The sequence below is a fragment of the Urocampus carinirostris genome, chromosome 14 (assembly GCF_059441175.1).
Source record: "Urocampus carinirostris isolate Australia breed hairy pipefish chromosome 14, RoL_Ucar_1.0, whole genome shotgun sequence".
In the NCBI taxonomy this organism is placed as follows: Eukaryota; Metazoa; Chordata; class Actinopteri; order Syngnathiformes; family Syngnathidae; genus Urocampus; species Urocampus carinirostris.
Window position 1 is genome coordinate 19,144,851 of NC_142362.1, and position 27,569 is coordinate 19,172,419.

Below are 27,569 nucleotides of genomic sequence, written 5' to 3' on the forward strand. Positions count from 1 at the left end.
CATGAAAAGCCAAGTTTGAATCTCACCTAGCACTTTGACACGAACAAAGACTGCCTTCTCTCCAGCCGAGTTGGATAAAGTCAAGGAGTATTTTCCAGAATCGTCTCTGGTGCTCTCAGGGATGACCAGAAAGGACATAGTATCCACTTGGTCTACATGACCTCTGCGGATAACGTTGTCCACCCCCACCCGCTTCCAGGTGACCTTGGGAGCGGGGCGTCCTCTGACGATCGCAAAAAGTCTGATGGGACAGCCTGCTCGGACCGACAAACCTTTCCTCAAACTCGCGTCCAGGTCAATCTCAGGAGCCTCTGTCGTCGGGGAGGGAAACAGGCATAATGAAAACACTTTACGTTTTGACTGGGTACACTAAAATGACTGTTAGTCAACCAGGGGGTGGTCTTACCCAGGATCTCCTTGGGGTAAACAGCCTCCTTTAAGTAGGCGTGACGCCCCCAGCCCACCTGGTTTTGGGCGGAGACCTTGAATTCGTACTCCTGTTTCTCATCCAGCTGTCCGATGGTGAACTCTGTGAGAACCAAGGGCCCGTGGGTGTCGATCCTCTTCCAGCCTTCAGAGGGCTTCTCTGGGTCAGTCCCACTCTTCAGTCTCATGTCGATACTGTAGCCAAGGATTGGCGCACCACCATCATATACAGGTTTGGACCAGGAAAGAGTGATGGTGGACTTGGTACTGTCAGCCACCTTCAGGCCTGCTGGTGGCCCAGGAGGTTCTGTATAGAGACAAAAAGATAAATAACATGATTGTTGTATTCGAACCACTGGCCTTTAGGAGACAACAATTAAGGTAAACTCACCGATAGGATCTTTGGCTGTGACGGGCCTGCAAGGTTTGCTGGGATCCCCCAGTCCAACCTCATTCTCAGCCTTGACCCTGAACTGATACTCGTGGTTGGGGATCAGGCTGGTGACTTTCATACGTCTCTCGGGGATGGCACTCTTTGTGCAAGGTACCCAGCGTACCGCCCTCTTTTCTTTCCTCTCCAGTATGTAGCCTGTAATGGACTTTCCACCATCGTTCTCAGGAGGAGCCCAGACCACCGTCATCTCCTCCTTGCCAATCTGAAACAAGCATATTTTACATTTTTAGTTACATCCATTGGATAAATAACTATCTAGACTTCCTTGGACTTTGTTAAAAAACAACCTTGGTGATTTCAGGGGCCTCAGGAGGTCCAGGTCTGTTGAACTGAGTCCTTACTGTGACAGGTTTGCTTTCCATGGCGGGACCAGTTCCCATCTTGTTTTCCGCCCGTACTCTGAAAATGTACTCGTTGCCTTCCACCAGGCGGGTCACATTGCAGTACGCCGTTACGACTGAGGCGGAATACGTGGACCAGACCATTCTTCTGGTCTCACACTTCTCCAAGATGTAACTGTCCACCTCACAACCTCCGTCATCTTCGGGAGCATCCCAAATGACTCTGCATTTGTCTGGCCCTACACCTACCACTCGGAGGTTCCTGACTGCTCCGGGGACGTCAAGTACATTGACGATGGCATAGGCCGTGAAAGTTCCGGCGGAGTTAGTGGCAGTGACTACGTACTTCCCGGAGTCAGTACGTCTTGACTTGGTCAAAAGGAATTTAGAGTAGTTGGAGCCTGTCTCATAGCTGATTCTTGGGTTGTCTTCTGTAACCTTGTCCTTAGTCCACTTGACTTCTGGGTGAGGTTTTCCTCTCAAAGCAGCTTCTATCCTGACGGACTCGCCGGCCTTCACAGTCAATGTTCCTGAAAGTTTCAGGTCGAGGACCGGTTTCTGGATCTCCTCTCGTACCAAGACATCAGCCAATTTCACCCAACCACTCTCGCCTCCCTCATTGACGCTTTGCACTCTGCAAGAAGAAATTATTTGGCAATTTAGAAAAAACAACTAGCAGGAAATGCTCATGTGATTACCAATATGTTGGGTCTATGACAATTAATTAAAAGTACCTGAAACTGTAAGTCTGATTCTCGAGACACTTGTCAGCCAAAAAGAACGTGTTTGTCAGGACATGAGGATGGAGTTTATGCCATTCCTGCGCATCTTTGGCTTTGCACTCGAGGTTGTAGGAGATGTTGGGGCTGCCACCATCATAGTCCGGCCTCCTCCACCTCAGGTTGGCATAGGTTTTACCGATGTCAGTCACCCGGAAGTTTTCGGGCTCGCCTGGTTTTTCAATAGGGTCAATTGCTAGCAGTGGAACCTTGGTCTCCACACAGGGCCCAGGTCCCATCTTGTTTTCCGCACAGACACGGAACAAATACTGGTGACCTTCCATAAGTTTGGTTTTGATCTTGCGGTTGGTACAAGTGGAAGAGATCATAGACCACATGCTGATGCTGGGTTCTCGGCACTCCACAATATAGTTGGTGATCTCAGACCCACCGTTGTCTTTTGGAGCCTCCCAGTTGATCATGCAGGAGTCCTTGGTGACGTAAGTTGTGTGGAGGTTCTGGCAATGGCCGGGACGGTCCAAAACGTTGACAGTGATGCAGCAGGAGGCTTCTCCCCCCACATTTGAGGCCCTCAGGGTGTATTTACCATGGTCGGCTCTTGTAGCCTCTTTGATCTTCATATGGACCACGGGTAAGCTCTGAATTATGGTGACACGTTTGCTGGTCTCAAGCGCAGTCCCTTCCTTGGACCAAAGCACTTCGGGCTCAGGACGGGCCTTGATGTATCCCAAGATGTTGATGTTATGTCCGACGCGTACAGTGACACGCTCTCGACATGTGGCATCCATTTCGATCTCCGGGGGGATCAGGATATCCTGAGCTGTGATGGACTCTGGAATTTCTCTGGACTCGCCATCACCGATCATATTTGAGGCAAAGATTCTGAACCTGTAAGTAACACCCTGCTCTAGACCCTTAACAGTGTAGGCACATAACTTGATTAGGTCGTCCAGGTTGACTTTCTTCCATTCATCGTCAGCCTTCTTCATCTCCACGGTGTAGCCCAGAATGGGGCTGCCTCCGTCTTTGTTGGGTTTGGTCCACACCAAGTCGGCAGTCGATTTGCTATAGTCTTTGACTCTAGGGTTGACCGGGGCGCTGGGTACCGTGATTTGCCTACAGGGCTTGCAGAGGTCAGAAATGGGTGAGGGGCCACTGTAGCCGGCAATATTCTCAGCGAATATTCTGAACTCATACTCGTTCCCCACAAACAAGCCCTGGACTCTGTAGCGAAGGTCCTTGCAGGGTGTCTTGTTTACACGAATCCACTTCCCTCCCTTGTGTCTTCGCTCGACTATGTACCCGGTGATTGGACTGCCACCGTCAGACAAGGGCATGGTCCATCCGACCGTGACGGTATCCTCCGAGATGTCAGAGATCAAAGGCTTACCGGGTGGGCTGGGCGGCATGAAAGAGTGCTCAGCAACCGTAGGCTTACTCTCCAGGGGCGCCCCGACTCCCATCTTGTTCTCAGCACGAATGCGGACCACATACTCTACACCCTTTTGCAGGCGCATGATCCTGAGCTTTGTGGCCAGGCTGCCAGAGCTAACCACACCCCAGGTCTCTTTGTTGGAGTCCTTCTTCTCTACAATGTAGTTGGTGATGGGGCTGCCGCCGTCGTCTTTGGGAGGACGCCACTCAATAGTCATGGAGTCAGGTGAGACCTCCAGGATGTTGACGGGTCCAATGGGCGCCGCCGGGACATCCAGGACGATGACATTCAGAGCTGCCGTCTTGGTGCCAGCGAGGTTGGAAACAGTGAGCAGGTAAGTGCCAGTGTGGTTTCTGGTGCACTCATTGATGCTGAGAACAGTGGAGAAGTTGTCAGTGTCGATCTTGATGTTTCCCCCAGTAGTGATCTCCTCTCCTTCGATTGACCATTTGGCAGTCGGGACAGGTATTCCTCTCTTAATGGCGGGCAATCTGATGGTGGTCCCTGCCTTCACAACAATGCCCTCCGTCAGCTTGAGGTCCACCTCGAGGATGGGAGGTACTGTTGAAAGACAATAGGCACGCAGAGTGACACCCCAGCACACTATTTCAAAGTACTTTGCTATTCTGATGTGGTCCTTCAATATGTGCAGCATGCAGGTCTCCGCCATCCAAGTTTAATCTTACCCAGTTTCTCTTGGCAGAGGATGGGAAGAGTAGTGTCTGGTCTGCTCAAACCAATGGCATTTTCAGCTTTCACTCTAAAGCGGTAGGTTTTGCCTTCTTCCAGACCAGTCACGTGACTCTCCAGGATGCTGACCGTTGCCCACTCGTGCCATTCCTTGGCTCCTTCTTCTTGAAACTCTACTAGAAAGCCTGTGATTTCACTTCCACCATTTCGTTCAGGCCAGCTCCAGGCAAGCCAAACCTCCGTCTTGTCAACATCTGTGTGGTGAAGGTCTTTGGGTGGACCGGGAGGGACTGCGAGAAAAACAGACTGGTGGTTTTCCAACTGTGTGTGTTATAGATGGAAGTCATGTGTTAGGTCTAGTTAGCATAGCTTGATCATCTTTGGTGTTTTGCAGTGTTCTTTCTCATTAGTTGGCAGACTTTGCCTGGACCTAACAACAAGGTCCTTAACCCCTCAACGCTCCTGCAAATTTTCCCTAAAATCCCAATCCAAGACGTACCCAAAATAAATTGAATGCTGTTCTTAAACCAGAATTTGGGCGGTTTTGGCCACTTATGAAAGATAGCGCTGTGAAGTTTCACTTGCATTGAGATAATCACTTCTTACATTGCGTAATCTGAGTTAGAACACTCACAAACAGAAGGTTTTTATTCTCGCCTGAATTTTCATTGCCATTAAATGGTTGCAGATGAGTGTAGTATGGGCATCTTGGCAGGAAAACAGGTTAGACAATAGCTTGAAGTCTTACCTAGTACCTTGTCAAAATTGATCACGATCTAAAAAACTAAAAAATGTATTTTTTGGACGATGTATTCAGAATTTAATTGGGCTAACCAAGTTGTCAATCATCATTTGATTCGATCACTATTGGCTGAAATTATCTGGAGGTAAAGGAGGTATTGTCCTTTTTATCAATACAGGCTAATGCAGGCTGCGGGCCATGAAAAAAAGCCTGGAATTGACCGAAATTGGTGTAAATCACAAGTTTCGATGCTAATGGCCTATAGAAAATAATTATACAATTTTTGTATTTGTAAACAGGAATTATAGGGCTAAACATACAGCTAGCAAAAAGGAATTTACATCGAGGCAGTTTTCTGTGAGATTTGTAGTCGGATTTATAGTTTTCGGGTATCTTGTTTCAAACTGATAATGCTGTTTCTGTGATGAATATGTTTCGAAATGGCCAGCATGTATTGAATCCCAAGAGTTTAAGTTTACGTCAGAACTTTAAAAGATTAATTCTCTTGAGACGTGGTAAATGTTAGCTGAAAGAGACCCAGTTTGAGGAGGAACACCTTGAAGAACTTATAAACAGGTGTCAGTTGCTTGCTGTGTCAGCTACTCACAGAGTGGATTCATCGCTTTGATGGCCTTGGGTGTCTCAACGTATTCGCTGCGGCCGCACTGGTTCTCAGCGGCTACTCTGAAGTTGTAGGCCAGTCCTTCTGTCAGGTTCTTTAGCATGATGCTGCGCTTCTTGGACGTAGAGCTCACAGGAACCCACTGAGTGGACCCTGTGTCTTTCTTCTCCACCACAAAGTTGGTGATGCGAGCGCCTCCATTGTCCTCGGGGTCTTTCCAAGACAGGTGGGCTGAGTCGCTCCTAATGTCTGACACACGGAGGTGCTGGACAGGTCCTGGTTTGTCTGGTGACAATAAGACAATGAATCATAACACCTACCAAACTCTTAAATCTTCTGGGATTTGGGGCAAAATTTAAGGTTGCAATTCCAAGAGGATCTAGTTTGACTCCCTCTAATTTTTTTGGACCAAAGTTTTTGATTCTCTTTAAATTTGAGTTGCCTTCTTACCAAGGACCAAGACGGTGCAGGTAACAGTTTTGGAGCCAGCAGGATTTTCCACAGTGAGTGTGTAGTCTCCACAGTCACCACGGTTGCAGAATCTCATCTCCAGTTTTGTGCCCTCTTGGTTAGTCTCAATGTCAGCCCGGGGGGGGACATCAGCCTCATTCTTTTTCCAGACCACGGAGGGGAAGGGTATGCCTTTGATAGTGGCTATGAGAGTGATGTGGGTGCCTGCAAGGGCCTTCACCTCTCGAGTCATGCTAGTGTCGAGAATCAAATCTGGTGCTTCTAAGGTTGTGACACACAAACACAGAGGTGAGACTCCTGACTGTAGGCCAACTTTTTCCACACAGTCCTAAGTAACTCACCGAGTCTGTCCCTCACTCTGACCGGTTCTTTGATGTTGGCGGGGTCAGATTCCCCGGCTGCATTGACGGCCATCACTCTGAAGCGGTAGAGGGCGCCATCCTCCAGGCCTACCACCTTGAACTTGGTCCCCTGGCATGAGTCTGGTGTATGGTTCACCTGGGGAGGATGGAATCAGGACAGATATCATGAGTATCAAATGGCAGTGGAGGGTAACAAAGCGCTCACATTCAGGAGGTTTGCACAAAGTAAAAGAAGCGCCGAGCAGCTGACCTTGTTCCACTCTTCCTCGCCGGCCTTTTGGAACTCTAACAGATAGCCAAAGATCTTGCCTCGCCCGGTGTCGGCGGGTGGCTCCCAGGACAAAGTAACAGACTCCTTGGTGTGGTCCACAGCTTTGAAATTTTGAGGGGGGCTTGGCTTCACTATAAAAAACATGTTTTTAAAATTTTTGTGTTTAAAGTCGTTTTGAAGGTTTGTAGTCGCCAGCTGGATGTTGGGGGCTTACCAATGGGATCTTTAGCAAAGACTGGCTTGGATGGTGGGCTGGGGTCACCAACACCCACCACATTCTCTGCACTGACTCGGAACTCGTACTCACAACCTTTGAGCAGGTCCAAGACTAAATACTCCACTTTGGGGTGGATCTTTTCTATGTTGCACCGGACCCACCTGCGAAGCAAAAATAGTTCAGTTGTAGTCCGTGTCAAAGAGTCAACCAATTGCTTTTCTTGAACTTTTGCCAGAGGCCTGGATACAGCACTGGGATAGTTTTGGACTTGGTGCTACCTGTTGGCCATAGTCTCCTTTCTCTCCACGATGTAACCCGTGATGGGCTTTCCTCCGTCGGCTGGTGGCTCCCAGCGGACCAGGGCCTGGTTGTGGTATACTTCTTTAACAGTGGGCTGCTTGGGAGCATCGGGTACCCCTGTGGCGCAAGTTGAGTTGAAAGTGATTGACTCAAATAACTGTATTCAAGGTGTGACTTGAAAACACCCCATCACTTACTGAACATATCTTTGGCCTTGGTCTCGGCAGACAAGAGCGGGTCGCTGATGCCGTAGATGTTCTGGGCCATGATTCTGATGATGTACTCGCGGCCCTCAATCAATTTAGGCACCTGAAGCAGAAAAATAGTGATAATTAACCTTTGAGGCTAAAAATCACCGTAAATGTTGAATCCCTACCCTGCAGGTGGTCCTGGTGCAGGACTCAGTGACAGGCATCCAAAGGTCTCGGTTGGTGTCTTTCTTCTCAATTATGTAGTTCGAGATGGCGCAGCCTCCGTCATCCAGAGGTGGGTTCCAGGAAATGAGCATGTGGTCTCTGTAGATCTCGTCAAATATGACAGGCCCCTCGGGAGGCTGAGGTCGGTCTGGAATGGGGTAGGGGGCGTTCACAATTCCAAGTTGAAAAGTGCCCAAGGAAAGTTGAGGGGAGCATGTTCAACAACCTACCCACAACGGTGACGGCGCAGATTCCGGTGCGCTTTCCAGCTGCATTATCAACCTGCACGCAGTAGCTGCCACTGTGGTCTCTCCTAGCCTTGAGGAGGTTCAAACTAAACTTAGTGGCGCCGCAGTGGGTGCTCACGTCTGGGTCTAGCTTCAGTTCCTCCTCATTCTTTGTCCAGGTGACGCTGGGTTCAGGTTTGCCACTGTAGCGTCCGGACAGGGTACAGCTGTCACCTACCTTCACCAACATTTTGTCCCGGAAGTCCAGGTCAAGGTTGGGAGGTTCTGACAACAGCAAAAAACAAAGGTGTTTTCTTGCAAGATGGCTTTTGCCAACTCCAATAACACCAGTAATGAACTTACCTAGCTCATCCTTGCATTGTACCGGTTTGGTGGCAAAGGAGAATTTTCCCTGCCCCATTACATTGACGGCGGACACCCTGAACTCATGGCTGGAGCCATCCTTTAGGCTGCCCAGCGTGAATTTCCGGTTCATAAGCTTGTCAGCGCCTGCCACGCGCACAAAGTTGTCCCGGCCGATGGTGCGGGACTCCAAAATGTAACTGGTCACTTCTGAGCCCCCGTCGTACTTGGGTGGCCTCCACGACACCGAGATAGAGTCTTTAGTCACTGCTGTTACCACAAGGTCCTCAGGGCGCTCGGGCACGGCTGCAAGAGACCAGACTTGATTGTCCCGCTCACCAAGTGAGGCTACCATCTTTTTCCCGCAAATTTGCCATTGTAGCCCAGGTTTGTTAAGCCATACTTACTAATGGGTTCTTTGATGAGCACGACCTTGTCTGTCTCCACAAATGGTCCCATGCCGATGATGTTCTCGGCAGCGATCCTGAAGAAGTAGCCTTTTCCATCCAGCAGTCCCTGAACCACTGCATTGTTGCGGGTTACCGTGCAGGTGACCGAAGTCCAGCCCATGCGGTCCGATTCACGCTTCTCGATGATGTAGTTGGTGATGGCCGAGCCGCCGTCGTCTTCAGGGGAGTACCATGTCAGCTTGCAAGAGTCGTTGGTCAGGTTCTCCCCGGTGAAAGGCAAGCCCACTGGTCCAGGGACATCTGAATGCCACACATCCACATTATTTTAGATTTTTTTGAGACACTATTAAATGATGAATCCCAGAGGGAGGCAGACTTACCCAGGACCTCCACGATGACCGCCTTCTTTCTCTCACCGCCTTTATTCTTGGCACATAGCGTGTAGATACCCTGGTGCTGACGTTTGCAATTTTTGATGACCAGTGAGTTGGAGATGCCGGTGGTCTCCACCTTAGCCTCCTTGGGTATCTCGCCATCATCTCGGCTCCAGGTGATGAGTGGCGCTGGTTTGCCGGAGACGTAGGCGATGATTCGAATGGTTCCGCCGGCGTGGACCACAATCTTCTCCTTGACAGAGGCGTCAAGGTCCATTTCGGGCGCGACTGAAGGACAGGGGGAAACTTGGTGAGGACTAGCTCATGGACATGAGTGGCAAAATTAATGGAATGGCAGTGAAAATTTGGAGAATGATAGTAGAAGTCAAGTTAGTGGCGCCTTTTGTCTTACTTGTCCTGTCTCTGACTTCAATCAGCTCCGAGACACGTCCTGGTTCACCAATGCCAGCAGCATTCACAGCTCGAACTCTGAAGCGGTAAAAACCCCCTTCTCTGAGACCCGGCACAACAAACTTGGTTCCTCTGATCTCTGTGTCTTTGACCTGATCACACAGCAAAACAGTAACGGAGCAAATGTTACAGAACAAAGTTTGGGGGAAGCCAACTTGTAGTGTAATATAGCTGACCTTCTCCCAGCCATCAGGGGACTCGGGCTCCTTCTCCTCATCGGTACTGCTCAGGAGGAACAATTTCCTCTGAGCCTTTTTATCCTCCTCTTCCTTGTCGACCTCCTTAAATTCCACAATATAGCCGGTCACCTTGGAGCCGCCGTCTGTCGCAGGAGGAATCCATTCCAGCTCCACTGTTGACCTGGTCCAGTCGGTCACCTTTGGTGTGGGCGCACTGGGAGGCTCTACAAGTTACGGAAAAAAAGTCGCGGATGGTCAGCAACTACGGATGCTTGGCAACTGATTCTGAGCAGATGTGTGATGCAAACCTAACTCAAACAATTGGCACTCACTGGAAAAAAGTCTAAAATAAAATGTGGACAGTCAGCAAGTAACTGAAACTAGTTTCAAACTGTCAGCAGGGAACCAAAACAATTGCAGGGAATCAGTCACAGTCATCCCGGTTTTAGTGGACTTACTGATGGGATCCCGGCAGAGCACTGGGTCCGAAGGGACACTGGGCAGTCCGCATCCGGCAGCATTGGCGGCGCTGACACGGAACTGGTACATGGAGCCCTCCACTAGACCGGTGACGTCCCAGTTGTTTCCAAGGGGCAGCGCTCGGATGGACTCGCGGTTGACGCGGGTCCAGCGCTTGCTGGTGGTTTCCTTTTTCTCAATAAAGTAACCTGTGACTGGTGAGCCACCGTCGTATTTGGGTTCCTCCCAATTCACCGTCATGGACTCAAGGCACACCTCGGTTACCGTTGGCTTCTCACACTGGCCTGGAACAGCTGTTGCGGCAAGATCACGTTAGGTTACCTAATGTTTGGGCCAGGGTTACGCTTTAAATCAGGGTTAGGCTTTAAAGACAGGATTTGAAGTCAATTGTGAGTTTTTTAAAACAAGAATGGAGTTTCTAATGAGAGTTATGGGAACATTGGGTTTTGAGGTTACGGTTTTGAAACCAGGCTCTCAAATTAGGGCTTCAAATCAGGATTTTTTTGCCCGTGTTAACATTTCAAACATTCGTAGTAATAAGCAAAGGGTGATTCCCTTAAGGTTCCTGCCGAGGGTAAGTACCTTAAATAGAGCACACTTTGAAAAGCAGTGGTTAGATTTGTTTGGTTAGCTTTTAAACCTTGCTGTAAATTCAATTTTAGATTAGGGTCCAAGACAGTCCTTTGGGAATCACTTTACTATGAAAGGCCAGGAGGCTTAAAAATGTTCTTTCCAGACCTCAATGGGGATTTTGGATGTGGTACTCACTGAAGAGGTTTCTGGCCTTCTCTGGTTCGCTGAGTAGCGGCGGCCCGACGCCAAATTTGTTCTGTGCCATGATTTTGAACTCGTACTCGTGGTTCTCCGTGAGGCGGGTCACCAGGAAAGCACAGTCCTTGGGATCGTTGGACACATGCACCCAGGACTTGCGGCTGTCTTCGCGTTTCTCAATCACGTAGTTGGTGATCTTGGAGCCGCCGTTGTCTAGGGGAGGCTTCCAGGCAAGGCCAATCCTATCCGCAAAAACCTCTGTGAAATTCACTGGGCCCTCGGGGGGTCCGGGAGGTCCTGTGGGCAAAATCTCGTTAAAGTTCGACTTCAAATTATTGCCAAAACAACAAAGCATCAGAAATTCCGTGTTCCTCACCAAAGACCAGGACTTTGATGTCCTTGGTAACAGTGCCCAGAGCATTGGTGGCAGTTAGACTGTATAGGGCGCTGTCATCCCTGCTGGCCCGCTGGAGCATCAGCGTGCACTTGTCATGCGTGACCAGCTTGCATATCCGCTGATCGTATCGCACGGCTGACTTTTGCTCCGGCATGTCCAACTCGGCTTTTTGCCACGAGAGGCTGGGGAAAGGACAACCGCCCACCTTGGCCGGTAGGCTGAGGTCACAGCCCTCCTCACCCTCTAGCAGCTCGCGTAACTCGACAGTGGGGGGGCCTGAAACGTTACAAAACATTAATTTTTTTCTTTCACCTTGATTACCGAAACAAATACAGTCTACCAGCAAACAGTATGCCAATTAAGGTTGGTGGGACTCACATGTCTGATCCTTTATGAAAAGCGGTCCGGCGGTGGCACTGGGTCGACTTGGTCCAGCAGCGTTCACGGCTTTCACTCGGAATTCATACTCCCCTCCCTGAAAGTCAGTTTTGTCAGTCACGTTGGGCCTACCACAAGACTAATGCAAGCATTGCCAGAATTGGGAGAATCCTCCAACCTCATTCAGATCCTCCACCACAAAACTGAGCTCCTCTACATCTCGCTTGTTGCACTGCTTCCATGTTTCCTTTTCCTTGCCGCTGGTGTCCCAGCTCAAGCGCTCTACCACATAATGCTTGACAGGGGAACCACCGTCGTTTTTGGGAGGCTCCCACGTCAGGGTCACCGTGTTCTTGGTTACCAGGTTGACCTTCAGCTTTGTAGGGGGGTCCGGTGGGTCTGCGTTTGTGGAGATAAAAAAAAAACTCATTAGGGAGTTGCCAATTTAAACCTGGATTTTACTTGATTAGGCGGCACATGCACTCACAGATGGGGTCCCTGGCCTGGGCGGGTTCAATGGTTTCGGTAAACGGACCCAAACCCAGCCTGTTCTCAGCTCGAACTCTGAATAGGTAGTCTTGTCCCTCAAGGAGACCTGGGACCACATAGGCTTGACTGGCGCATGCCGCGTTGACCTTTCAAAAGCACCATGGTCACTTGTTTGTCTTTGCTAACTATTGATTGTTTCTGTCCTTCATTTCCTGTACCTTGGTCCAGGCCTTGTCAATCGCACACTTCTTCTCAACATAATAGCTCTTGATTCTCTCTCCACCGTCATTGTCGGGCAGCTTCCAGATAAGCCTCATGGTCGAACGGGTGATGTCTGTCACCTTCAGATCTTTTGGAGGTCCGGGGACATCTAAAACCAAAAAAGAGCCTATAATCAGGACACATCAATGGATCAGCCCATTTAAAAGAAGGAAAACGCACCGAGGACGTTGACTCTGACATTGACGTGTTTCTGTCCCGACTTGTTCTTGGCCGTGATGGTGTATCGTCCAGAGTGGGTCCTCAAACTAACAGGGATGGTCACAACGGACGTGGTGTCCGTGGACTCGATCTGAGAAGACACAAAAGCATGTTGAGCTCAGGAGAGATGAAAGTTTTCCTACTTGCTGAAAGAAGTCACCTCAGAGTCCACTGGAAGTGTGTGTAGTTTGTTCTTCTTGTGAGATTTTGCTTTGCCTTCAAAGTCCCACGTCACCTTGGGTACGGGGCGTCCCTTAATGGTGGCAGGGATCCTGATCGGATCTCCGGCTCGGATATAGAGCAGGTCATCCACCATCAAGTCAATAGAGATGGACGGTGGGACTGAAACACGAACAGGACCCTCATTGACATGTCCGTGACTTTGATGTGATGTAGGCCGAAACAAACACTTACGTTGGACTTCCTCAATCAAAACCTCACTGGTGCGGGGGCTGGGGTCTGATTCGCCAATGTCATTCACGGCAATGATTCTGAATCGGTAGCGTTTGAGCTCTCGTAGGCTGGGCACGGTGAACTTAGTGTCGGGAATCAACTCCTCGTTGACTCTCACCCAATCGGATTTGCCTTCGTCCTGGATTTGGACAATATAACCCTTGATGGGGCTTCCTCCGTCCTTCTCAGGTGGCTTCCAGGTCAGAGTCACGTTGTGTTTGGTCTTGTCGGCCACTACAGGAGCGGCGGGCATGCTCGGAGGAGCTGCAGAGGTTGGAAGTAGACAGTTAGGTTATGCTCTAAATAAAAAAAAAAAAATCCAAGTCAGTAATCTGCTAAAACTTAATTGGGATCGTGACTCTAAGTGGGGAGCACAAAAAGGTACATTACATTGCGGGAAAAAAACTGGTCTCCAAATAAAGTTGACTCACTTAACGGGTCCACAGCAAAAGCCGGGTCGGATGGGGCGCTGAACGGTCCCATTCCAGCTGAATTGGAAGCTGCCACTCGGAATTCGTACTCACATCCTTCAAACAGGCGAGTCACCTACCAAATGCAAGAAGTTACCATACACTTTTCTTTTTCAGTCAGCAAGTGTTAAAGGACAACTCAGCATGATCAAAGGCTTTACCTGGTACTCCCAGCCCTTCATGCCCCTCTTGGTCACCGGCATCTTGTTGACTCTGGCCCAGTATGCGGAGCCTCTCTCTTTCTTCTCCAGCCAATAGCCAATGATCATGGAGCCACCGTTGTCCCTTGGCGGCTCCCAGGTCAGGGTCATGGAGTTCTTGGAATATTCGGTGATGGTGGGTTTCTCGGGCGGGCCGGGGAGCCCATAGGGGTCTGTGATTTGAACTTCTTCTGCGGCGCAAGGGTCAGACTTGCCGTAGCGATTCTCGGCTCTGACACGGAACTGGTACCATTTGTTTGTATCCAAGTTCCAAACCTGAAGCAAATTGAGGATGATTTCATTATGACTCTTGTGATGACTAATGAGACTGGAAGGAAGAACTCACGAGACACTTTCTGATTTGTTTACTGTCACTATATTAAATTTGAAGAACTAGGAAGACCTACCCGATACTTTTTGTCAACGATGCTGCTTGTGAGCTCCAACCAACCAGGTTCGGCTTTCTGCCCCTCTTCATCATCTTCTCCCAGGATTTCTTTCTTCTCAACAATATAGTTGGTCAGTTCGCTGCCACCGTCATCCAGGGGCGCGTCCCATGTCAGTTGGCAGGACTCCGACTTTATGTTTGACACTGCCACGTTCCTGGGAGGAAGTGGCCGGTCTGGGTGAAGAGAAAGGAGAACTGTGCTACTAACAACCCCAAATGTAATCTGGGCCTATCAGTAGCTTTAGCTCACCTAGCACCATGACAGAAATTGTGTGCTTGGCTGAGCCCATGTTGTTTGAGGCAGATATTGTGTAGCTGCCCCGTTCCTTTCGCTTGGCAGCAGGGATGGATAGGGTGGACTTGATGTTCATCCTACCGGTCACCTCAGTCTCCATCAGCAGATTGTCTGTGGGCTTGTTCAGGACTACGTCGTCTTTGGACCACTCCACTTTGGGAATGGGCAGGCCCAATATGTCAGCAGGAATCTCTATGGGCTCGCCCTTCTTTACCGTAATGCTGTCGGCTTTAAAGATCTTTAACATGTGGATCTCGGGGGCCACTGGTGGAGAGAGGTAAAAGCTCCTTCAGTTAGACCTCACCAAAGCATCTTTTCCAAAGTTGAATTGTTATTATTATTATTGTTATTGTTAATATCTTCAATAGATAATAGACGACCGACCCATGGCCTTGCAGAAAACTCGCCATACCTTCATCGTCTTGAATGACTACAGACATAGCGAAGGATGGTTCACTTTCTCCAATCAGATTTGCGCATTTGATCCGGAACTCGTACATCCAGGCCTCATCAAGGCCGTCCACTGTCATGGTCAAATCAGGGCAAATCTCGGCGTTGCATTGCTCAAAGGCCTGCTTGTCTTGGCGCTTCTTCTCCACAAAGTAACCAATGACAGGACTACCTCCATCGTTGCGAGGAGGCTTCCAGGCGAGCGTGATTGAGTTCTTGGTGCGTTCGGTGTAGTGGAACTTCTCGGGGGTCGATGGTGGTCCTGCAAAACCCGTGACAAACAAAACCGTATAAAAGGTGGGAATGGTTGGCATGATAGACAGTTGGTGCAAATGCCTCCCTAGACTTGCCTTGCGGGTCCACAGCTTTAATTGGTCCTATCTCAACGGGAGGCCCCAGGCCGTACTTGTTCTTGGCAGTGACACGGAACAGGTACTCTTGTCCCTCCATGATCCCGACACACTCGCATTTGGAGGAAGTCGTTTCAACAGGTTGCCTCCATGTGTGCATTTTGGCATCCCGCCGCTCTACAAGGAATCCAGTCAGGTCACTACCGCCGTCGTCCTCGGGGTCATCCCAGTTCAGAAAGATCATCTTTCTGGTCACCACCACTGGTTTTAGATCAGTGACGGGTCCAGGAACATCTGTAAACACAGGGGCCTTTTTAGATCACTATCAGGTTTCCTTTCCACACATTAGTCCACTTACCCATAACATCCACCCGGCAGAACGCGGACCTCGTGCCACTGGGGTTACATGCAGAGATCAAGTATTTGCCACAGTCCTTCCTTTGTGCACTTTTGATGAACACAATGCTGTTGTTCCCTTCGCTAAGGATCTCAACACGATCTTTGTCTGGTTTTTTATCTTCCACGGTCCAAGTGATCGTTGGATAAGGTTTACCGGTGACCAGTGCAGGAACACGGAGCGTCTCCCCAGCTCTGATGACCATGCCGTTCTTCAGGAGGACATCCATCTCCACCATAGGCATTTCTGCAGGAAAGAACAGTCAGAATCAAGAACTGGCTCGAATTTGGCGCTTAAATCTTGACGTCTCCAGTTGACCTGCGGGATTCCTCACGAACACCGACTCGGTGAAACCCGGAGAACCCTCTCCCGCAGCATTACAGGCAATTACTCTGACTAGGTACTTGGCTCCTTCACGGACTCCATAGACCGTAAATGCTCGAGTCTTCCACGGACGTTCTGTTGACCTGGACCAGTCTTTGGTACCGGCAATAGTCTGAGGAACACCAGATCAGAAGTTTGAGAAAGACATTACATGTTGATGTTACCAGATTAAAGGCTGTAGTTGAGCACCTTATCCACGTGGTACCCCAGGATCTCGCCTCCTCCATTGTCAGTAGGTGCGTCCCATTCAACGTCAATAGAATGGTCAGTAGTTGCAACCACTCGGGGGAGTGGTGGACCAGGAGGTACTGTTAAAAACAAGAATCAATGATAAGAACTACCTTAAGAACCTCCACTGGTCCCACTGTCTTTGAACTATGGCCTTAACTGAAGAGCATTGAGAGCACAGCATAAACTGAAGCTTAGTCACTGTTTACGCTTAGCATGATAAGGTACACTAGAGCAGGCCGGCTCACAGGTGATTAAAGAGCCTGTAGCCACGGGTGTGGAATTTCTAATGCTAGAGCTAACTATCGCTATGCTAGATTAATAATAATAATTTCCTTGTATTGTCATTCTGTGTAACAATGTACACAGAACGAAATGTCGATTGCATCTGACCCGTTGTAGCGAGCCGATGCAGCCGCAGCCAATGCATTTAACATAGTTTTTTGTAGTTGAGTGTGTTCCATTACCCGCACCACACACCCTGATCTATTTTCTTTTGTAGCATCTTCTTCTGTGCTCCTAAACTCTGATTCTCCCTTGGTAGGTTATGAGGAAGAAGAAATATCACTTTTTTCCTAATGTTTTTTCTCCTGTTACGCCACCTGAATATTAGATAGCTTGAATCCAAAGATTAACCTAATTGTGCTTTGTGAGACCTGGTGGAAACCAAATGAGTTTGTATCGCTAAATGAGGTTTTTCTTCCTAACTTTGTGAGTTTGCATTTGGCACAATCTTGCTAAAAAGGTAGCGGTGCTGCTATTATTTCAGAAATTACACTGAAATTTACACCCAGTACCTCTACTGTGTTTAAAATGTTTGAAGCACTCATTATGAGGTCTTTTATGTCACAAAACTTATAAAGATTAGTTGTGTATTGCCCGCCTTGACCACATTCAATATTTTTAGGATGAATTTTCGAAAATGTTAACTGACTTTGTTACCTATGCAGACAAAGACATAATTATGGGTCATTTTATTGTTCACATGAACTCCACATCTAATCCACTCACGGTTGATTTACATTCGCTGGTTAATACATTTATTTAAAATCAAGAAGTTGATGTCCCCACTCATAAAAATGGGAATACTCTAGACGTTGTTCTGACCCGAGGGGTGGTAGCCTCAAAGGTTTTGGCGTTTACATATACTAATGGCATCTTTGATCATTATCTTGTTAAATGTGAGGTGCAGTTTGAAGTGATGAGAAAAATGTAGGTTTTAGAAGCTGCAATATCCACCAAGCTCTAATAAAACTATTACCAGCAGCAACTCGATCCTTTCTTTCTTATATTGGGCCTGTTGACTCACTTACAAATGACTTCAATACTGCTTTGGTTAGTGTCCTCTGTGGATTCCTTACTGCATACTTTTTGACCCAAAACAAATACCTTGGCTTACTAAAGAAACCAAGTCACTCAAACAAGGTCGCAGAAAACTTAAATGGAAATGGCACACAACAAAGCTTGATATTTTCAGACAAGCCTGGTGTGACAGCTTGCTTAATTATCAAGTAGCCCTTGCCTCAGCTAAAATAGTTTTTCTCAAAGATTATTGCTGTACATAAAAATGTTTCAAAATCTTTGTTCGACACAATGGCGACCATGACTGGACAACAACTTCACCCTAACAGTTCTACTTATTCTGCCCATGACCTAAAATACTTGCCTGCTTGACCCGTTTCAGAATTCACTGGTGAAAGATCTGTTTGGGATCTTCGGACCTTCAGTCATAAATATTATTAAATACTATTAATATATATGGGCGGCACGGCAGTTGAGTGGTTAGTCCGCCTAAGGCAGAGTTTAAGCAACCTAACCTAACCTTGACCCGGATACCCTACAGTATGTAATTACAAGCAGGTGTCAAATCTACCATTTTTTTGCAAAATTACTTGAAAAGGCTACTGCACAAGAGCTGACTTTATGCCTGAAAATAATCCCTTTGAATCTGTCCAATCAGCATTCAGGGGAAATCACCCTACTGAGACAGCCCTGGTTAAAGATGATCTCCTCTTAGCAATAGATCCTGGCGCCTCGACAATGCTGATGCTGCTGGATCTCAGTGCTGTCTTTGATACGGTACCACAACATATTACTTTACATATTACATATCATCGTCTGGAAAAATGGATTGGTATCTCAGGAACCATACTCTCATGGTTTAGGTCCTACCTGTCACACAGAACGCAATGTGTTAACTACAGCAATCTGACCTCTAAATGTTTTGATGTCACCTGTGTTGTTCGACAGGGCTCTCTATACTTGTCCCCCTCATTTTTAGTATTCATATGTTTCTGCATGGTGATACTATCCGCAAGTGTAATATTAGTTTCCATTGCTATGCAGAAGACACTCAACTGCTTCTGGCACTGGAGACAAACTCGCCATTAAGTTGTAGAAATTTAGAGGCCTGCCATACTGAGATAAAAACGCCACGCCAGACTGGCTTCCTAACGTGCATGACTCACGTGTTTGGGTCCTGTATCTGTTCTGGTTCTGACAGTCCAAAGTGTTTTGTGTATTTTTACCCAATGCAACATCTATTGCAGCCTGGGCATCCTGGAAGGGGGATTACCACTTATGTGGCCCCTTCTCAACTTTTTTCCCTCACGTTTAGGTTTCGAGTTTTTTCTTGCCCGCAGGTCAGCTTTAGATTAGGGGGTGGTGTAATTGTGACCTGTGCAGTCTTTTGAGACAATTTGTGATTATGGGCTATACAAATAAATGTGCCTTGACGTGAGTAGTTCTAAGTCCTACACATTGTGTTGATATCTTGCCTCGTGAGCCTCCACGTTGTTTCAACTACTAAGTACTCAAAAAAAGGCTAAAAAGTAGCAAGGTGTCATAAACTTTAGCCTTAAAGCCTCATCGTAAAATCATGAAGACTGAGTGAGTGTGTGCACAGCCCAAAAATTAACGTACATATTGGGGCTTGAGCTGTCTTGGGATCCGAAGGAACGCTGAACTTCCCAGGGCCAGCTTGATTTTCGGCTGCCACTCTGAAGATGTAAGTAAGACCCTCAACGAGTCCCTCCACATTCAGCTGGGTGGAATAAACCATGTCCCTGCAAAACATATACAAGATGAAGTCGTCACCACCACCTTGGAAGTTTTTCCATTTGGCGATCCCAACCTGTTCACTCGAGCCCAGTGGGAACTATTGATCTCACGACGCTCGACCCAGTATCCCAAGATGGGGCTACCGTTGTCATTGGGCTTGTTCCAGATCACCAGCATGCTATGGGCCGTGATGTTATCGATCTCTGGTTTTTCAGGAGCCTCGGGAGGTTCTGAAAAGGACGGCCACAAACGTGATTCGTCTCAAAGGAGCTGAAGCCAACGGGGTCACCCTCAAAGCAACTGTACATACCGAAAGGATTCTTGGCAACAAGCGGTTTGGATATGCAGGGCGGACCAGCTCCGTACTTGTTCTCGGCGACAACTCTGAAAATGTACTCCTTTTTCTCAATGAGTTTGGGCACGAGGTAGCGGCAGCCTCTAAGCGTGGAAGTGACACAACTGTATCCGAGCTCAATCTTGGAATTATCCTTCTTCTCCAGTGTGTAGTTGAGGATTTCGCTGCCACCATCATCTTTAGGTGGATCCCACTTGCAGATTACGGAGTTCTTCCTTACCTCTTCAAAGCAGAAGTTAATTGGAGGTCCGGGAGTATCTAGGGACAGAAAAAATGCTTTAGGAGTTGAAGCAATAGTAGACATTAACGAAAGAGTCTAAGCCTCACCAAGCACATTGACCTCACACGTGGCCGACGCGACACCATGGTCATTCTCTACCTTCACCATATAGATGCCATGGTCAACACGCAGTGAGTCCCTGACAACTGCAGTGGACTCGCCCCTCTTGGTGTTGTTGATGGTCAGACGTTCATTAATAGTTGGATAGTCTGTCTCCTCCTTTTCCTGCTCAGCCTCCTTTGTCTTTACGTCCTTCAGTTCTCCCTCTTCCTTTTTCCCTTCACTGTCTTCCTTCTCCACCTTCTTTTTCAGCTGCCTTTCTGGCCTCCTGCGAAGCGCCTCAGGCCGGATCACCTGGTTATTCCAATACCAGGTTATCTCAGGGTACGGTGAACCAGAGATATTGGCCTCCAGGTGGATATCACTTCCTCGTTTTACATCGAGGCCAGACTGAAGGCTGCCACTCAGGAAGACTTTAGGAGCATCTGTCGGACGAAATGCACAAATCAGAAATGAGGCGACAACACTGTCCCATGGCACAGGATCCCCAAAACTTCCTTACCAACTGCATCCAAGGCCTTGACAAAGAGGGTGCTGCGAGATGGGTCGCTGACACCGGCTGAGTTTTCTGCTCGGACTCTGAAAGCGTAGCTCTTGGCCTCCTTCAGCCCTCGAACTGTGTAGGAAAGCACCGGGACCAGGAAATCGTTGCACCTTTCCCACTTGTCTTCTCCTTTCAGCTGGCGCTCCAGGATGTATCCCATGATTTTGGCACCTCCATCATACATGGGAGGCTTCCAGGTCAGTGTGATGGTGGCCGATGTGGGGTTGTGGGTCTCCACATCCACTGGTGGGTCAGGAGGATCTGATGAAAGACGAGACACAAATTGAATTTGACTAGAACCAACACAATGCTTGGATGTTTGGGTAAAGATGTTGCTGCTTACGTTTCTGGTCCTCAGCAATGACTGGATTGCGAAGCTCAATGAACTCCCCGCCTCCAACTTTGTTGACGGCCTGAACTCTGAAGTAGTACTCTCCATTGGGGATGAGGTCTTTGACATTCCAGCTCACTTTGTTTTCGCCAGACATCATGTTGACGTACGTTCTCCTGCCAGCTTCACGTCGCTGTAGCGGTATCAAAAAGCATGTCAAAGTTAGCACAGGTTCCTGGTATGAGACTCTAAAACCCCGGTGGCATGTAAGGTTGAAAACAGGCACCCCAACGAAGCTTATTCTGGAGCTGTTGAACTGACAGACCTGCAGGACGTAATGCAAAATCGTGGTTCCTCCATCGTAGTCAGGAGGATCCCAGGAGACTTTGCAGGAGCTCTTGGTAATTTCAGAGACTAAGATTTCCTTGCATGGGCCAGGAAGACCTGGAAATGCAGTTTTAAAAGAGTCAAAAACATGCAAACAACAAAGCAAATGCTATGATTCAGATGCTTGCTTACCGATAACTTTGACATTGATTGTAGCACTGGCAGTTCCCAGTTTGTTCTCCACAGTCACTTTGTACTGGCCAGCATCAGAGTGAAGACTATTGTCCACTTCCAGGTGGCAGGAAGTGTACTCTTTCCTGGTAGGCACAAAGCGTCTAGTCAGCTGCCGGCCATGTGAAGGGAACTGCGATGAGCACCAACCTGAAGCCAAGACGCTCGTTGGCCTTCAGCTCCTTGCCGTCTTTGTGCCAAGTGATCTTGGGCGTCGGAACGGCCCTGAAAGGAACTGGAATGTGCAGCCTCTCTGTCTCCACCACGACCAGGTCCAATGTCTGGAATTCCAGAGTGGGGTTGCCTATAAAAAGATGGGAACCAAGATGAAAAAACACAAAACCAACAAGGTTCGGGACTCTCTACAATAGTCCCCGTTTTGTTCTTACAGTCGGAATCTTTGGCGATGACATTCTCAGAGATATCCGAGGGATCGCTGACTCCGACAGAGTTTACAGCTCTCACTCTCAAAATGTACTCTTTTTCAGGAACGACACCTTCTTGCACTGTGTACTTTAGTTCTTTGACAGGCCGAGAGTTGACCCTCATCCACTTTTCCGTGCCGGCCTCGCACATCTCGATGTGATAGCCAGTGATGGGTGAGCCGCCATCCCTTTGCGGAGGCTTCCAGGCAATAGACAAGAACTCCCGGGTGGCGGCAGTCACATGGAGCTCTACAGGAGGAGATGGGACACCTGTAGAGGAGAGCAATTATTATAGCTCATGGTTTTCCAGTCTGGCTTTAAAGGTTGCGCTCGCATCTACTTACCTGTGGGGTCTTCAATAGTCAGGATTTCAGTGGGTTCACTTGGATGTCCAACTCCCGCCTCATTTTCAGCGCGGACCTGGAACTGAACCTCTGTTCCCTCAATCACGTCTGTAACTCTGTACTTGCAGTCCGGTCCGGAGGTTTTTCCGCATTTCACCCAACGGGTTCCGAGCTTCTCCTTTTTCTCAATAGAATACCTGCCAGGTTAGTGGCACAACATTGACAAATCAACTCAAGCGCATACATTAAAGCAACAACTAATGGATGTGAGTTTAGAGCCTGATTTCTGTGCAAATACATTGTAGCAATACTTGAAAAAGATCCAGGTGGACAGAACCGCAAAGTGGCTTAACTCTGGTTTGATAACCACTCAAGTCTGACGGCTGTAAGTTACTTGGACATATTGAGGTCCAATGTTTTATGCTTTTAGCATTCTTACTGGCGGTTGCAGGTCCTACCTTAGAATGGGTCTGCCACCATCGTTTTTAGGTGCTTCCCACTGCAGGTCCACGTATCTTTTGGTTACGGCGCCAACAGTCAGGGCATAAGGTGGCCCCGGAGTGGCTGGAAAAAGATGGACAAATTTAAAATTCTTCCTACACAGCCAACAGGTCAACGTTGAGTCCACTGCCTGTGAACCAGACTTACTGAAAGTGTCCTTGGCCAGTACAGAGTCTTCCAGTTCACAGAAAGGCCCAACCCCAACAGCGTTTTCAGCTGCCACGCGGAATACGTAAAGAGAGCCTTCGTTGAGAGGTGTCACAGTGTACGTAAGCTCCTTAACGGTGGTGTCCACCGCCTGCCAGCCTTTGCGACGTACGTCCCTTTTTTCCACCACATAGTTGGTGATTTGCGAGCCCCCATCACGCTCAGGGACAGTCCACTTCAAATTGGCGCTCTTTCTACTGATGCTGGTGACTTCCAGCCAACGGGGAGCAGAAGGGGGATCTGTAGACAGAGTAGCTTCATGCTCAAAAAAGAAGCCCGCATATATCGACAGCAAATCTTTTTGGCAACATTGTAGACAGGTGCGGCAATGTCTTACTGAGTCTCTCCTTGCAGAGGACCGGGTCGCTAGGCTCACTGGGTTCGCTCTCGCCGGCCACGTTGACGGCTCGAACTCGGAACGAGTACTCCTGCTTCTCCATCAGACCTTTAAGGAAATATTCTGTCGCTGGGACGCCTTCAGTCACACGGATCCAATCAGTTGTGCCGCTCTTGAGCATTTCAATTACGTAGCCCTCAATCTTGGCTCCCCCATCGTGCTCGGGCTTGGTCCACATCAGGAAGCAAGAGGTCTTGGCCACGTCCTTCACTGTCGGTTTTCCGGGAGGCCATGGAGGATCTGGAAGACCGGTCAGAAGTTTAGGACCTTGAACAAAAACCTTCATGCAAAAAAAAGGAACACAACCAAAGTTTTGTACCAATAGGATCTTTCACGAGAATTGGCTCGGTTTCTTTGCTTGGTTTTCCAACTCCAGCCAGATTTTCAGCCAGGACTCTAAACTTGTACTTCTTTCTTGTGGGAAGACCTTTGACCCTGAAAAAAAAGAAACCATGTGTTCAGCTATTCTATATTAACACAAAAGTCTTCCTGAATACTTAGCTAACCAAATATCCCACAACAAATGACTCTTCCACCCAAAATGTGTAGAGGCACTCATTCTTTAAAGTCAGCAGCTGATACAACCAGTAAGCAGGAGCTCATTGATTACCCAAGTAGCAGACTTCAAAATAAACCATGACCAACCTGTAATTTGTGTCCTTTATGGGGAGCTTGTTGCATCGAATCCACCTGTCATGGTCAGGCTCGTATCGTTCGACCCAATAGCCTGTGATCGGGCTTCCTCCGTCTTCATCGGGCTCGTACCAGCTGAGGCTTACCGAGTCCTTGGTGATGTCTGAAGGCTCCAACTTGTACGGAGGCCCAGGTGTGTCTGTCAAAATTGCACTTACAATTAGAGCTGCTAAATCAATTATAACTGAAAGTCAGTTCAAACTAACCCAGGCAAAAGGTTTAAAAAAATCTCAACCCAAGTCACATACCGAATGGGTATCTGGCGATAATGGATGGGTGTTCTGCTGGTGGACCTACGCCGAACTGATTCTCAGCAAAGACCCGGAAAATGTACTCCTTGAACTTAACCAGGTCCACCGCCCTGTAGGTGGTCTGTTTGACAGTGGACGAAAGACGGTGCCAAATTTCACTGTCGGCAGAGCGGCGCTCGATGATGTAGTTGGTGATTTTCGAGCCGCCGTCGTCACGTGGCGGGTTCCAGGCCAGGAAGCAGGACTCGTTTGTGATTTCAGAAATGTCAAAAGCCGCCGGTGGGCCGGGTTTGTCTGAGACCAAGAAATCTGACTTAGACTCCTGGTAGGTCCAGCAACAGCTTAGAACTGCCTTCAGAACTGCATCTTACCGAGAATGTTAACGTCGACAGTGGCAGTGGCTCGGCCGCAAATGTTGGTGGCCTCGATAATGTATGTGGAGCTGTCACCCCGCCTGGTCTTGGAGATGGTGACGGTGGAGTGTCCCGGCCTGGTATTGATGTTGATTCGGTCGTCGGCTTTAAGGACCAGGTCCGCCTTGGTCCACTTGACCCTGGGCTCGGGTTTGCCTGTCACCTCGGCGGGCAGCTCAATCTTGCTTCCGGCTTTGGCAGTCAGACCAGCTAGCAACTTGGCATCCAGCATAATCTCTGGTGGCTCTGTTTTATCACGAAAAACAATTGATTAGGATGAGCTCATGAATTACTCTCTCTAACCAGAAAACCTCCTTCAGGTCTTTACCTTTAGGGTCTACAGCCTGGATCTCGTCTGTGGCTTTGCAGGGCCGACTGGCTCCCAGACGGTTCAGGGCTCGAACTCGATACGAATACCACTCGCCTTCAGTCAGACCTGTGACTTGGCACTTAAGCTCAGGAACCATCTCTCCGCAGGTCTCCCACCGGTCGGTTCCTCTCTGGCAGCGCTCCAAGTTGTAACCGCGGATGCTACTCCCACCGTCATACTTGGGAGGCTCCCAGGTGAGAAAAATGCCACTGGCGGACTTGTCTCTCCATCGTAGGTTCTCTGGTGGGTCAGGAACGGCTGTGGTACCAAGCAAAACTTTGGTTACAGATTTGCAGTTTTTGGCTTGTATTTTTGCTCCTTCAACAACTTATACGGTGACTAACTGGCAGGAGAGGAAATATTGACAGGCTCGTCGATGTACGCTGGTTCTCCGGGTCCGCACTTGTTGCAGGCCGTAACCTTGAACAGATACTCTTTGCCTTCAATCACATCAGTGACCGTTATCTCCAGGTCTTGGATATATGAGGCCACCTGGCAGAGGGGAGAAGATGAGAATCTCATTTTAGTGTGTTCTAACAAAATAATTCAGGAAAGAACATTTTAAGTGTCATACCTTGACCCAGGTCTTACGTGAAACGTCTCGTTTCTCCACCTGGTACCCTGTCAGAGGACTTCCTCCGTCATGCTCTGGAGGGTCCCAGCTCAGCATAACATGGTTGCGAGTTACTTCCGGAACCTTAAAGTCCTTTGGTGCACTGGGTGCAGCTGGTATGAAGAATTGATGACAAATTAAAATCTTAGTACATTTTGTTTACCTTGGGCAAAACTAGGTCCCACTGCTCCTACCAATGACATTGACTTCAATCTCCCCAGAGATAAATGAGACATCGTTCTCCAATTGCAGCGTGTAGGTGCCTTTGTCTGGACGGACGCTGGGTGCCACTACCAGCTCGGTAAACGTGGACCTGGTGGTCAGCGTTACGCGCTCATCTGTACCACTCAACTCTTTGTCCCCAAACGTCCATTTTGCAACAGGGACGGGATATCCACCAATGGGGACTCTGATCATGAGAGCATTGGGGACGATCACCTCCAGGCCGTCTTTGAACCCGCTCAGGTCCATGGTAGGCGCAGCTGGAAAGGAGGAAGGACATGGTCATGACAGATGAGAAACTGGATCAACACAAAAACACTGTTTTACTCACTGTGCATGTCGTCAGCCAGAAGAGGTCCGATGACATTGGACGGGTCTGAGATTCCAGCTGCATTTTCAGCAAATGCTCTGTAGTTGTAGTACGTTCCATTCTTAAGTCCAGACACCTGAACATTGAGAAAAAAATTGAAATGAAGCTGATACTACCAGGGGAAATTGTTTTTGTAAACATTGTTCAGATTTGGGTACCTTAAAGAAGAGGTCTTGGCAGAGGCGTGAGTTGCTGCGGATCCACTTATCTGTTCCCTCTTCACAGCGCTCCAGAATGTATCCGGTAATGGGACTGCCGCCATTACTAGATGGCGTCTCCCAGCTCAGCTGCACAGAGTTCTTAGTCTGGTTCTGCCAGACCAGATTTTGGGGCGGGCTAGGTCGGTCTGTTGGTAGGAACAGTCGAATGTCAATGTCCTCTCCAGAGAAAAAATATTGTTAAGGCATGCAGTGTGTCACTGAAGAGGAGTGGTACTCACCGATGGCATCCATGATCTTGACGGGATAGGTGGCGGCACCTGGTTTTCCGACGCCGGCTTTGTTTTCCGCCTTGACTCTGAAGATGTACTCCTTGTTCTCAATGACGTCATTGATTACGGCCTTCAGCTCATCGGCCCTGGTCACCTGGACCGGCAACCACTTGACGGACGTCCTGTCGCGGAACTCCACAATGTATGAGGTGATTGGCGCGCCACCATCCCACTGGGGCGTCGCCCAGGACACGGTGCAGCCGAATTTGGAGACGTTCTCCACCTTCACATTTAGAGGCGGACCAGGAACATCTGCACGCCACACAAGAAACCAGCCTCAATACCTCAACTTGAAAAGGGTTGCCTTGAAAATTATCTTAAAACATAAACCATGGGTACGTGGGGAAAATAAGTGTTGGAATAGTCTGAATCATGAGGAAAATCTGAACAACAGGCTTGAAAGAAGATGAGCAACATTTAGTTTCTTGTAGACGTACCAAACTTGTTCTTCGCATGGACGGGTTTGTCTGTCTCTACAAAGGGTCCGCTGCCTACGCGGTTTCGAGCACAGACTCTGAAAAGGTACAGGGAGTCTTTCTGGAGTCCTATGACGGTGTACTCTGGACTCTCCGCGTGCTGCGTGGCCAGTGTCCAGGTGTTGCGTTTCTCGTCCCGTCTTTCCACCACGTACTCGATTACTTTGCTTCCTCCGTCGTATTCTGGTTCCTCCCACGCCAAGCTGACTTCACAGTCGGCTGTGTCCACCACTTGTAGGTTTTTCACAGGCCCTGGGATATCTGTAGACAGGACAGACAGAGTTCTTGATTTAGGTATTTTCATAACTGACAGGTCAAGAAAGATTTTGGCATTAGTTGACATAACTTTGCCGATTCTGTTTTCGAACCTTTTGCAAATGTTTATTCTGAGCATGAAATAGGGATGGGGCAGACCTTTGAAATAATGG

The 27,569-nt window shown here is 48.6% G+C and overlaps 1 protein-coding gene across 1 annotated transcript in view; it reads right to left on the reverse strand.

Annotated features, from left to right (window-relative positions):
* ttn.2 (titin, tandem duplicate 2) overlaps positions 1-27,569 on the reverse strand; it is a 182,272-nt gene that overhangs the window by 61,820 nt on the left and 92,883 nt on the right. The window contains exons 132-196 of the mRNA XM_088353510.1: positions 27,103-27,402; positions 26,615-26,917; positions 26,334-26,521; positions 26,137-26,251; positions 25,778-26,065; positions 25,545-25,696; positions 25,315-25,462; positions 24,929-25,228; positions 24,559-24,846; positions 24,185-24,481; positions 23,889-24,075; positions 23,563-23,678; positions 23,184-23,483; positions 22,787-23,086; positions 22,597-22,702; positions 22,139-22,335; positions 21,759-22,064; positions 21,520-21,673; positions 21,331-21,455; positions 21,137-21,255; positions 20,824-21,004; positions 20,439-20,741; positions 19,924-20,361; positions 19,552-19,854; positions 19,315-19,471; positions 19,104-19,246; positions 16,143-16,261; positions 15,888-16,065; positions 15,531-15,815; positions 15,173-15,466; positions 14,785-15,084; positions 14,328-14,636; positions 14,037-14,251; positions 13,591-13,905; positions 13,391-13,505; positions 12,921-13,223; positions 12,667-12,848; positions 12,468-12,597; positions 12,245-12,396; positions 12,025-12,172; positions 11,716-11,936; positions 11,538-11,634; positions 11,139-11,435; positions 10,760-11,059; positions 9,970-10,284; positions 9,509-9,735; positions 9,274-9,424; positions 8,868-9,149; positions 8,485-8,787; positions 8,078-8,383; positions 7,718-7,999; positions 7,448-7,635; positions 7,269-7,380; positions 7,050-7,188; positions 6,769-6,932; positions 6,534-6,685; positions 6,263-6,419; positions 5,901-6,182; positions 5,436-5,735; positions 4,083-4,376; positions 1,956-3,957; positions 1,168-1,855; positions 818-1,082; positions 407-733; positions 27-311 (exon numbers count right to left, since the gene is read on the reverse strand). Of these exons, the coding sequence (XP_088209636.1) occupies positions 27-311; positions 407-733; positions 818-1,082; positions 1,168-1,855; positions 1,956-3,957; positions 4,083-4,376; positions 5,436-5,735; positions 5,901-6,182; positions 6,263-6,419; positions 6,534-6,685; positions 6,769-6,932; positions 7,050-7,188; positions 7,269-7,380; positions 7,448-7,635; positions 7,718-7,999; positions 8,078-8,383; positions 8,485-8,787; positions 8,868-9,149; positions 9,274-9,424; positions 9,509-9,735; positions 9,970-10,284; positions 10,760-11,059; positions 11,139-11,435; positions 11,538-11,634; positions 11,716-11,936; positions 12,025-12,172; positions 12,245-12,396; positions 12,468-12,597; positions 12,667-12,848; positions 12,921-13,223; positions 13,391-13,505; positions 13,591-13,905; positions 14,037-14,251; positions 14,328-14,636; positions 14,785-15,084; positions 15,173-15,466; positions 15,531-15,815; positions 15,888-16,065; positions 16,143-16,261; positions 19,104-19,246; positions 19,315-19,471; positions 19,552-19,854; positions 19,924-20,361; positions 20,439-20,741; positions 20,824-21,004; positions 21,137-21,255; positions 21,331-21,455; positions 21,520-21,673; positions 21,759-22,064; positions 22,139-22,335; positions 22,597-22,702; positions 22,787-23,086; positions 23,184-23,483; positions 23,563-23,678; positions 23,889-24,075; positions 24,185-24,481; positions 24,559-24,846; positions 24,929-25,228; positions 25,315-25,462; positions 25,545-25,696; positions 25,778-26,065; positions 26,137-26,251; positions 26,334-26,521; positions 26,615-26,917; positions 27,103-27,402 (16,995 nt within the window). The remainder of the gene's footprint in view (positions 1-26; positions 312-406; positions 734-817; positions 1,083-1,167; positions 1,856-1,955; positions 3,958-4,082; positions 4,377-5,435; positions 5,736-5,900; positions 6,183-6,262; positions 6,420-6,533; positions 6,686-6,768; positions 6,933-7,049; positions 7,189-7,268; positions 7,381-7,447; positions 7,636-7,717; positions 8,000-8,077; positions 8,384-8,484; positions 8,788-8,867; positions 9,150-9,273; positions 9,425-9,508; positions 9,736-9,969; positions 10,285-10,759; positions 11,060-11,138; positions 11,436-11,537; positions 11,635-11,715; positions 11,937-12,024; positions 12,173-12,244; positions 12,397-12,467; positions 12,598-12,666; positions 12,849-12,920; positions 13,224-13,390; positions 13,506-13,590; positions 13,906-14,036; positions 14,252-14,327; positions 14,637-14,784; positions 15,085-15,172; positions 15,467-15,530; positions 15,816-15,887; positions 16,066-16,142; positions 16,262-19,103; positions 19,247-19,314; positions 19,472-19,551; positions 19,855-19,923; positions 20,362-20,438; positions 20,742-20,823; positions 21,005-21,136; positions 21,256-21,330; positions 21,456-21,519; positions 21,674-21,758; positions 22,065-22,138; positions 22,336-22,596; positions 22,703-22,786; positions 23,087-23,183; positions 23,484-23,562; positions 23,679-23,888; positions 24,076-24,184; positions 24,482-24,558; positions 24,847-24,928; positions 25,229-25,314; positions 25,463-25,544; positions 25,697-25,777; positions 26,066-26,136; positions 26,252-26,333; positions 26,522-26,614; positions 26,918-27,102; positions 27,403-27,569) is intronic.